General features: G+C 36.4%; 1 protein-coding gene across 3 annotated transcripts; it reads left to right on the plus strand.

Moving 5' to 3' along the window:
- Nucleotides 1–217: 217 nt before the first annotated feature.
- On the plus strand, nucleotides 218–8,178 carry LOC134839361 (mini-chromosome maintenance complex-binding protein-like). 3 transcript variants are annotated; one of them, XM_063854882.1, is made up of 4 exons: nucleotides 218–1,007; nucleotides 2,825–3,088; nucleotides 6,705–6,722; nucleotides 7,297–8,178. In XM_063854882.1, exons 1-4 carry the CDS (start codon nucleotides 317–319, stop codon nucleotides 8,010–8,012), a joined length of 1,689 nt encoding a protein of 562 aa, XP_063710952.1. In that variant the 5' UTR covers nucleotides 218–316; the 3' UTR covers nucleotides 8,013–8,178. The 3 variants fall into 3 exon arrangements, with proteins under 3 accessions (XP_063710952.1, XP_063710953.1, XP_063710954.1); XM_063854883.1 differs by having other exon boundaries at nucleotides 2,831–3,088; XM_063854884.1 differs by lacking the exon at nucleotides 6,705–6,722.
- The last annotated feature ends 3,390 nt before the right edge of the window (nucleotides 8,179–11,568 follow it).

Below are 11,568 nucleotides of genomic sequence, written 5' to 3' on the forward strand. Positions count from 1 at the left end.
CTCAAATTCTCAACTAGTTGTCATTATGCTCATCTCTTGAAGTAGCTAAATAAATGTGAGTTGTCATCCTAACATTTCATGCAAACTTGAAGGACAGAAATTGGTGGCGACTAATATCTATAAATGTGGCTTGAACAGATGCTAGAACAAACAAAACGTATTTGTTTTTTTCTTGATCAGCCATTTTTTTGCTAAATATTCAAAGAGATCAGCTTTACTGAACTTTTATTTTCGAAACTTCAATTTTTTTCTTTTTTACGACGGTTATTTGAGTGATTGTGCTATTTTCAGTTGTGTTTTGATTCTTATTCTAATCATGTCTGATCAACCTTGGATTGACGCCCCTTTTGACTATGTGCAATCTTTAAATGCTAATTACAGCCACGAAAACCCTAAAAACCTTCTGAAAATATTCGCCGATTCTTTCAAGCATCGACTTTTGGGATCGAATTCCAAACTGGACCTCTTTTGCAATGATGCTTACCTAGAACAATCGAATAGCAAGCTATGTGTTGTACGAGGAATGCTTCAAGATTTCGGAGAATCTGAGCTATTTGTTCTGAATTACAAAACGAGCAACAACACAGCGAAGATTGGCCCGAACAACAATGTGAATCAATCGTCTACTGCGTTTCTAAAGGACAGCACAATTATAACCGAAGAGTTGGTTCTTGACCAAGAAAATGTGAATTACGCCGATCGGTTGTCTTTGAAGGTCACGCCCGTTCCTGGTGAAGGTTCATGGGTCGTGGATAATTTGAGGTCAAAGTTCAACGTAAAGGAGTCTTCGTCGTTGTCGTCTGAAAGTGAAGAAGGTTCGAAATCAGCTAAACTGAGAAGGTGCGATGATGGCAGTGGTGTTATCATGAAAGGATTGGACGTGAAATTTTATGGAGAAGACAGTGACGTGGTACTTAATAGTGTCTATCTGTTCTATGGCGTGTTTGAGAAAGTCACTGTGAACAACAACGCGGTTGATGAGTTTCTGATGGAACATGACAAACAAGGTTTGTTTTTAGTCAAATCTCCCTCCCCAAATTTTTATATATTTCAAATTTCTTATTCCATATTTGTTTTACGTGTTATTATGGCTGGATATGTGATATCATACGATGCAAAGTGTGAAGTACAAATCTGTTCGCCATACTAAATTCCATGGCGTTATCACAATGTTAAAAAGTTTTTTTTTAAATCTTTGTCGCTCCACCGCTTCAGTCCTATACTGGGCGACGTTGAAAACGCAACAGCAAAATTTCGAAAACCCAAAAAATCTTCCAAGGTGTGTTTTTTGAGACTGCAAAATCCATTGGCTCGCTCTGATTGATAACAACCGAGTTTGTGGACTTGCCTGTAAATAAAGTTTTATAATCTTTTTCGGGTAAAAACAACTTAATTAATGGCCTGTTTTTTGCCTGATTCATTTCATAGAACTAATTTTAGGACCTTGTTTCAGTCAAAATTCTGGAAAATTCTCTTTTTTAAGGTCAATAAACTAAATAAAACTGGAGGATGATTATACTTGTTTCTTTTGATCAGCTTTTGAAGCGTTGCTTGTTTTTAAGCTTAATACCATTTTTATGTTCAGGAAAGATTTTTGTTAAGTTTTTGGTGATTGCTCAATGTCGTCCGGTTTATTTGGTGAAAAAACAAGCTGACTTGTCTTTTAACTTTAATTGACAAAGTTAAGCGCAAATTCAGTTTCTTTCTATTTCACTCAAATTGAAAAAGTTGCGGATGAGGAAAACCGGCACTTTCAGACCCGGGTTTCATTGTTATGTCTTTGAAATGATTTCTTAAAAGTTTCGTAGATGGTAGCTCTGATGATTGATCTTGGTCTATACAAAAATTTTGCCGAAAATCGAAGTAAATATTGTCCAAAATAGACATCAAAAACAAGCATTTTAGAGAATAAAAACATGAATTTTCTTTCAATTTCTTCTGATTCTTGCTCTAATAAGGCGCAAAATTCATAATGTATTTTGTTGAATTGCGTTTCATTTAAAAATGAAACATTTGATGCTGAACTGGATATTGTCACTATTAGTATTCGGTGTTCAGTTTAAACTCTTGGCGATTTCAAATGAAACAAGAATAGCCGGTTACTGTGCAAGTAGCACAGAATGTTCCGAACATAGTCTTAAAAAATACAACGAAAGTTTTTTTTTCAAATTAATGTCGTTTTTCTCTGCGTGGTATGATAAAAAGATCTGAGCAAAAAAAAACTAGAGCTTTGAAATATTCAACAGTTATGGTAATATTTTTAATGGTCAAAAACAATTTTTGTAGAAAAATTACTCGAAAAACAAAAAAAATCAAAAAAACTCATTTTTTTCCATTCCTGAGTTTTTGTTTCCAAGGCACCAAAATACGAAAAAAACCTGAGTAAAATTAACTCGAGTAAAGCTAACTAACTTGAGAAAAACTAAGTTTCTACGGCTTGAATTAAGCTATTGTAAGCTTATAAGTTATTAAAATTAGCTATAATGAGCCTGCTCGCTCGCTTTACTCGCTCGAAATTAGACGAAAAATCAAACATTTCAAATCGGTATTTCTCGACACAGGGGAAGTTTTTTGGAATGTTGTTCGAATCACGACTTAAAAGGCTTTAATATGACGTATCACAACTCACTCCGATGATTTTTTGTAGTAGCTGATTTTGCGTGAAAATAAAAAGAAAGAGAAAAAAAAACTAGTACATCCGAATGCGAAGTTCCGTTTTCAAATGGTCGGAACAACAACCTAAACTTTGTTGCAAAATGAATACGCATGGTTTATTATTGATATTTGCATTGTATGGAGTATTGGAGTGAATATTTTTTTCTAGAACCAGCTTCTGCGTCTTCTTTGCCGAGTAACTTCATCTTCCACGCTATCTTTGCACAACCAGTTCTCTCGGCAGTCGTAGACAACATTCTCACTGTGACGTCAGAGGACACGATTGACCAGTCGTGTGCTGTGCTCCGAGAGACGAGACCTCTATTGATGAGTGTGTTGACCGAGTTGTTCGGGGGCGACTCGACTACTGCCGAGTGGACGCTGCTGCATTTGATATCATCGGTGTACAAACGAGCAGACACGATGCCAATCGGTAATTAATCTCATTAGATTCTTTATATTTGAGTTTCTAGAATTTTATTGGCACAAATTTCGTCCTTCTACGGATTTCGTCCTATTTATTTAAGTAACAGATTTCATCCCATACAGATTTCTTCCCATATGCAACATCCTATCATCCCATATCCAAATTTGTGGGACGAAATCCGTGTACGCTTCGAAATGGGACGAAATCTGTTGAAACTAAAATGAGACGAGATCTGCCATGGGACTAAATCTGTCACAGCCTAGAATTTTATAGCGGCTGTGGCAACCTTTCCGTTCACCCCAAAAAAGAAAATTAAAAGTCTGTTCTACACCACCCCGACCCCCCCCCCCCACAATTTCAAACCACCCCCCCCCCTCACAATTTCAAATATCAAATGATCCATTTTTATAGTCGTTTTACGTATTAAAACGGCTATGTGGGTGATATTACGATGTAAAATATGACGGCAAAACATGTTCACAATTGTTGATTTGTTCACAATGCAAAAAAAAATCGTTGCATTACAACGTTAAATTAGTTTTTAAACTTGAAGTTCGTAGCGAAACATGAAAAAGTTAAACTTTAAAAAGAAGTGGGTACGATTGGGGGCAAATAAAAAATATCTGTACAGAGAAATAACGAAAACGAATTGCACGTGTAGTTATAACGAAAATGTGTAACAGCGGTTCTATGTTAAAGCTCTATCTCGTGGATAAAGGTATTAAAACGACATCTGGTTTCCTATTTAATTTTTGGTTTGTCAACGTTTAAAAGTGTAATATAATTATTTAGGTATACTTTTTATACTTATTTGGGTAGACCGTTTTTATAGTTTTTTTTTCAAAGGAAAAATACTTAATAAAATACCCAAAAATAAAGTTAAAAATGGAAAGAAGAATTTACATTTCTGATTTATTCCAGCTCGGTTTTCATATGCATATGACAAATTTTTAATATGATCTTCCTCTGATTACAAATGCGTGAGAGTGATCCTTGCCTTATAGTTTCAAATTGGATATTACCTAAAAAATTTTGTAATGAAACAATTTTTTTATTTATTAATCTAATCTATCAAAGAAAAATATTTATCATGAAAGGTTCTTGAATTTGAACGAGTGTTTAAGTGATATAGTTTGTCAAATAAAACACAAATTGGATATTATTATCCGTCGGGTTGCTCTAGTTAAGGAAATTTTTTTAAAAAATTTCTGTTGATATGATGGAAATGTCGTCAATGCTTTTCCCTTCTTGTACTGTGGCTCTTTTGTGAACTTTCTTTGCCATTGAGGATTTGTTTTAACTTTTCGACCACAATTGAGAATTGTCACGCAAGGGCGGGCAACATGTCTTCAACGGTTGCGATTGCTTCGCCTACGGTGGAAGTGCCAGCATGGCAGATGGTCAGCACTAGGGCAACCAAACCAAGACTGAACAGCTGAATCCTGGAAAAGAGGATACCAGAGACGCCAGAAGAGAGTATCGAGGTCACTGAAGATTACTGGCAACAGAGTACGAATATGTTAAGGAGCTAGAAAAATGGACATGGGAAGGGAGCAATCCAAAAGTACCCACATGGAATACGGCCAATACGAACATCATCGTGGAAACTGAGCTGACAAACTGCGCACTCAAGCCGAAAAGTGGCGAATAAAAAGCAACAATCGCTCTAGACTACCTAGAAAACAAAACATCACGATATAGATATCTGGGCCGATAAGTAGGTGGCAGGCGGTACACCATCAGGAAGAGATGCGGCATTAGTCACCACTGTGGTCGTCAGCAGAAGAGCTTTGCTCCGCATAGCAAGCAGTGATGACCGCAATTCGTATCGGCAGAGTTTCTTAACAGATTAGACCCTATCTTGCACGGTAACTTGACCAGAATCAGTATGGACTTTTGATACAGAGCCTCGCTTGAGCCAAACAATCAGCCAAACAATCAAGTTACCAAGACTGAAAAAGCCATCTGGAGACCCCTTAACGAACTCAAAGAAGTGTCACTAACTAAAGTTTTCTTATTTTGTCATAATAGGCAACAAACAGGCTATGCCGCTGCTAACGAGGCAACTCGTCTCACACCAGTTTCAAAATTGGACTTCTTTTTTCAAAAATCGCAGCGGAATAGAGAATTAAGTTTCGACTCAATTTTCTTTAATTGGATAAATTTCAGGAAAAAATTGTGTAATTCAAAATATTCATGGAACTCAAAGAGCCCCTCTTTGATATTCATTTTTGTTTCTCCGGAACTTAAAAATTGAATTATGTTCAAAAACGTCATTTTTTTTATAACTTGACACTGTGAAAGGAAAGAAAAGAGAAAAGCTAAACCTGGAACTTATTATTAATTCTTATAACTTATAACCTGGAACTTATTAATCCAATTGAGACTCAAGAAGACCAACTGATTCTATTACATCTTCAACAACATAAAATACATTTTATACGAGATTAAGTTTTCTTAACTATGAGTTTTAGAATAAACATTTCTGTTTAAATGATTTTTGCCCTGAAAATGTATTTGTTTGGTGGGGGTCCGAAAATTTACTAAAAACGCTTGATCTTCTGATAATTGGCTTTCATCTCGGCACATTACGTAAATAGGATCAGTTGAGCAATCTCCCCACCCGCGTGCGGGTGACAAAGCTCTATGGGAACTTGAGGCCTGTCTATAACATCTTGAGCTACTTTTAATCAAATAAAATTATACGCCACATTCTCCAGCAAAAACTAAATTGAGTGAAAAAAATTACCAAATTTGTGGCATATTAAACCGGTAATTTCCTGTTATGCATTAAGAAAAATAAACAATTGCATGCACTCTTAGGATGATGTTGGGTTTGATGTAGGCAGGGGCGGATCTAGGATTTTCTCGATGGGGAGGCGGATTTTCAAAAAAAATTTCGAAAATTTTGACGACCTTAATTTAAACTGATTTTCCGCGCTCTTCTAAAGCATTAAAAAGACGGTGTTCTGGCCAAACTTTCTGCGCCGCAGGCAAATTTTTGAAAAAACAGGTCAAAAGCCGTTTCTGGACACTTTTTGAAATTTTTGACAAGAAAATCGCGTTTTTTTGGCCCGCGCTCCCCCTCAAAGTTAGTATATATTGGCGCCAAAGGCGCCTTTAGAAAAATTTTATGGTCGGTGGGCCAAAAATGAATTTCTTAAAAAGTACCAAAGGGATGACCCTTTGGGTCTGCTGGAGGTCGAAGCCCCTGGATGTAGGGACCCTGGTAACTTGCTTACCTCGAAGCAATCAATGATAGCTCAAGCAAAAAAAAAAGACAAAATGTTTGGCATTTTTTCTAAAAAGTTTGTCCACACTCATTAAAAAAAACATAAGTCGACCAATTGATTGCGAGGAATTTACACTTCAACCACCTGCTCGCGTTTGAAAATTTCTGTTATAGTGTTTTGCCACTTTTTGCTTGGTGGTGTAATATTGCTCTATTGATCCCGTAAATATTATAAGGAAATAATATGAAATAAGTGAACAAAGAACTCAGTCTGGTAGCATTCATTCATTTGCCAGTTTCATATTTCTAATGTACTAAAAAATAACTTGTATCTAAAATATCATTAAAATTGAAAAATCTGAAACTAACGGAGGTACTTTTTTATTTTAGCACTGATGGTTTCATCAGGTAATAAAAACCCAGCAAGACATGTTCATAGGACGGTTATTGTTTGGTTGCTTGTGGTTAAAGCTAAAAATCTGTGTATGGTTTTTGTAATTTAATCTAAATGTTCTATGATGTTTTTCTCATTATGAAAAATTGATGACTCCTTAATTGATAATTATATACGTTGTCTTGAAACTATTCGTTTTGCTGGATTTTATGAATGTTCCGGTGCAGCTGGCTGTTACAGTTGCAACTAGAAAGAATACTCACCTGGAAATAAAATTCAAATTGGTGTTTTTTTCATTTTAGAACTTTGTTGATGTCTAGCTGTTAGAACTAATTTTCATATAAATTTTCATATAAATAGCCATATAAATAGCCATATAAATGTTTTCTGTGTTATTAATTCTAATTGACAAGTTTTGTAAAATTGGTTTGCGAAATAAAGTATTTTGGGCGCTGTGAATTTTGACTGTAAAGTTGATCTGTGCTATTTATAGTAAGTGTTTTTTCCTATTAGGAAAGGACGTTTTCTCCATGTAAAACTGAAGTGTAATTTTAAAGATCGTCGTCGAGTCACAGTCTATTGTTTTAGGAAACTTGACGCTGAATATAACGAACTCCAGTAGAGATGTCGTGAAAAAGCTAACTCAACTGTTACAATCGATTCTACCGAATCTGGTCTATTTCCCAATGACGGTTGAATCGCTGAACAAGTCCAAACTAATTCCCCACAAGGACGTGGAAACGGGAGTCCTGCATACAGGGGTCCTTCAACTGCCTCCAGGGTCGTCAGTCATCATAGACGAAACATGCATGGAACCGGGAACCCTGGACGAATCAGGACTGGCTAATCTGGCAGCTTTGACCACTTTGATTCAGAACCAGAAAGTCTATTACGACTTCAAGTTCCAGAATGTAGAGCTACTAACTAACTACAATGTCATCATCATGTCATCGACTTCTTCGCTTGTTAAGTCATCAGCTTTGAGGTTGAAAATGAAGCCAACTGCAGAACCATCGATGCCAAGATGTGCTATAGTATCTATTGAACAAGCTTATGCCCTGAGAAAATATCTGACAATTGCCAAGTTTTTGCAATATGAAGTGCCCCTTGAAATGTCAGAAATTGCGCAGAAGCATTTTGTGCAAAGTCGACAAGAAAACAAGCAGTATTCTGCTGATGATTTTCACCATATGCTCAATACGGCGAGACTCGTTAGTTTGAGTAAAGGGTGTTCGAAATTGAACGAAGAATGTTGGCAGAAGGCAAAACAGTTGGTAAACGCCCAAATGGAACAATCAAAATAAATAATCCCAAAGGTTCCTGAACATATTTTTTGAGATTGCTTTTTTGTTTATGATAATTACCTTGGTAGTTTGTGTGTCATTAATAACCTAGATTAGGTCTTTCTACCGGAAGTTGGCGTGCATGGTTGGTGAGACGCAGAATTCATTAAAAATTGGCTATCCGCATCGGGAGTTCCATTTGTTAAAATTGATTTTAATGGTTGCGCATATTAAAAAAAGTATCATTTTACCCAACTTCGGCCACATGGAGTACAATCTTTCAAGCGCTTCATTTTTTGGTTTTTTCTCTTATTTTTTCTTTTTGGAGCTACTTTTTGACAATTTCTCGATTGTTTTCGCGAAGTGCAGCGTCGCATCTGTGTTTGAAATTGTAGAACTTTTATAAGCCTATCGTTCAGCATGACCTATTGTCATTGGATTTTGTAGCCTGTTTTTCAACTCAATATTAAAAAAAATTTAGGAATATTTTCTGATGCGGATTTACAATTTATTTTCTTTTTGTGTTGAGAATTTTAAATCAGGGTTATTTACACTTGCGAAGCTAGTGTATTAGTACGAACCTTCTTTTTTTCCTTCCTAAGTCGCAAATATTGGTGCGGCACCCCCTTAATGGTGGGGCACCTTTACAGCTTTTTGATAGCACGTACTTGGACAATCGAATAAAAATCAATTAACACAGTTGATGCACTTTTAATTCATCAAATGAACCGAAAAAACTATTTGTTTCACACAACATCACAAAAATAAAAACTCGATTTCAGAAAATTTCTAAATCAATATCTCGCAATTTTTTTAAATGCTTAATATTTGCGATTTGTTTCATGCAAAGTTAGTGTAGATGCCTTCAGCTTGTTATATTCCAAATTAATAATTGCAAAATAGAGTCTATTTGTATTTGGTGCTGAGTCGTATTGGCAATTTGTTAGCATAAGTAGCTGCTTTAATCGTGACTAGTGTTTGTCGGTAATTAAGCTTGAGTGGCCTAGGGGATAGTGCATGAGACTCAAAATCTCTTGATTGCAGATTCAAATCGTACACGTAGCCGAGTTTTTGCTAATTCGAAGCTTATTTCTTTTTTCTGTTTTAACTTGATAGAGCTGCTTTTTGGTCATTTTCTCGTATGTGAATGCGAAGCACAGTTTCGCCTCTGTGTAAAAATTGAGTCCCAATTAAGTTATAATGCTTCATACCTTGAGTCGGATACAATTGGGATTATTACAAAATTAAGTGGAATTACAATCTGACTCATTGATTAAATAAAGTGTTGTTTTCTAGACTTTGCTAGTAAGTTGTGAAAATTAAAATTTAGTTGGCTGTTGATTTTTTAGCAGTTCTTGTTCGATCAAGAATTGTTTCAAGCGATTCCTCCTTTTTTAATCTGTTCAGATTTCATTCCCATTCCTGTTGTTATTTAGTCCAGCTTGTCAAAAATCTGCACCATAATCTTTAGTCAATACTAGTACCACCTCAAAATGATAATAAATAGTGTTGCTCAAATCCAGATCGCAGTTATAAATGCCGCAGACTAATAATAAAAATAATTAAAAGTTAAAAGTTCTTGCTGACAAAAATGAACCCAATCAACAGTTCCGCTGCTCGGCTTACAATCGGTCGTTTTTAAATTCACATTTTTGTTTTAATTTCTGCAGATCGTGCGATAGTTTTTCTTTAAAGTGTAATTTCAAAATCATTCCTAAGTGAATTTCGTCTGTGAATACTTGTGGATCTACAATCCATACAAGATCATCTTCTTGAAATTGTCTTTTTTGCTGGTCTGTGAAAATTTGTTCCTTGCCAAATGCATCGGTCTGTTTTCATTCTGAAGTCCCTGCCAGATTTGATAAGTGCCTTTTTGAGCTGCCTTGAGTTTTTTCCGATGACCTTCATACTCTGCTGCTCGAATAATTAAGTGGTATTTCTTAAGTTTTGAAATAATCAGATATGCAGAGAAAGAAATAATTCAATATAATCAAACAATATAACTTAAGATTATGTGTAAGAATGTTTTAAGTTGAATGCCACCGGCAATACAAGATAAACAAACTAATTATGCCATTCATTATCCATCAATTGTGAGAATATCGCATTTTACGTGTGATGATCGTAGTGAAAATGATCCGTGTTTGATTTGTAATTGGGTTCTACTAACAACTTCGCCTTATTTTTTTCGAGATTCAAAGAAATTATTGAGACTGTCTTTCTCAGCTTACGACAATTCTCTTGGTAGAATAGATACAATGAGAATCCTTTGATGTGGTATTGCGTCAGTCCATTCCTTCATTGCTTTTGGGGTTTCGCTTGGCCTTTTTGATTTTAGAAACTCCCTTCGAAGTTGATCGCAGGCATCATTTCCACCACACATCATTACCATATGTCCGCGTCCCTGTGAATCTTGCGTGTGAAACCTATTTCTCCAACACGTAACACCTAATCCAGATAATCCAGCAACAGGGCTAATTTAGACTCAAGTTGGATATGGCTGTAGCAACCTTCAGGAACTCGTCCCCTAGAAGTCGGTGACAATTGGATGCCATGTAGTTAGATAACGGAGCCTGGTGGTGCCGGCACTGTTCCATTTGTAATTGTAAATAAAACCGGACCTTTTATTATAGGCTCCAGCAGGTGATTTATTCAAAGGCCCCGGCAGGTGATTTATTTTAAGGCTCCGGCAGGTGGTTGTGCTACAAAAACAGAAACACAAGATGGGCTTGAAGTTTCGTAATCATCAATAGCCAGTGATCCCTGTTGCGTCGTTGAAAGGTTACGACAAAATTGAACAATGGATTCGGTATAAAGAAGAAGACGTGTGGGTTCTCTTGACAGTACGGTCACGAAATTTGGAAACCTCAGCGGACCAGTCACACCATACATGTAAGCCTTACAAACGAAGCTCATCTTTCGCCCGAATAAAAAATGAGATGAACCAGACGCCCGAACTGTTTCTAGATGACGGTCCACGGCTTCTCGCTCCCCTGCTTTCTTCCCAAAACTCATGATTGTGGGATCGAGCTCATCCCACTAATCGACAAAATCGCAAAGTTCGCTGAACAAACTTAGAATTTCTTCTATAGTCGACTGGGCGATTGGTCTTGTCTCCATTAGTCGAAGCAGCCGCTCTCCATTCCGATCCACTATGCGTAGATGTGTGAGAAAATTGAAAATAAATCCGAATAGCAAAGAACTAGAAAGGAAGGCGTCTCGTCCAGTAACATTAGGAAGTTGCATGCAATCGCCGTTTGCCAGTATGAAGACTCCACCAAATGGAGAAAAGTTTAAGTCCATTGCCGAAAACAGTTCTGCATTAACACACTTATCTCTTCAACAATAAGGAATTGCAAACTGCGAAGCAAATGCTGCCTTATTGGGTCGTTTGTCAGTTTTACGAGAGTTTGCTCCGCTAAATTGAATGCTGCCATATTTGCAACAATTAAGCAAAAAAAAACTTCCAATTAATGGAAGCTTCGACTCGTTGATTTCATTTTAGTCATGTTCGAATCTTTTTCTCTGACCACTAAAACAAATCCCATCATCTGTTGATAAAACTACATTTTTTAAA

This window comes from Symsagittifera roscoffensis, chromosome 2, assembly GCF_963678635.1.
Source record: "Symsagittifera roscoffensis chromosome 2, txSymRosc1.1, whole genome shotgun sequence".
NCBI classification, from domain to species: domain Eukaryota; kingdom Metazoa; phylum Xenacoelomorpha; order Acoela; family Convolutidae; genus Symsagittifera; species Symsagittifera roscoffensis.

Bases quoted from the DNA above. Each gene is read 5' to 3' on its own strand.
- LOC134839361 (XM_063854882.1), top strand. From the start codon at position 317: ATGTCTGATCAACCTTGGATTGACGCCCCTTTTGACTATGTGCAATCT. The intron at 1,008-2,824 runs GTTTGTTTTTAG...ATTTTTTTCTAG, and splicing joins GATGGAACATGACAAACAAG to AACCAGCTTCTGCGTCTTCT.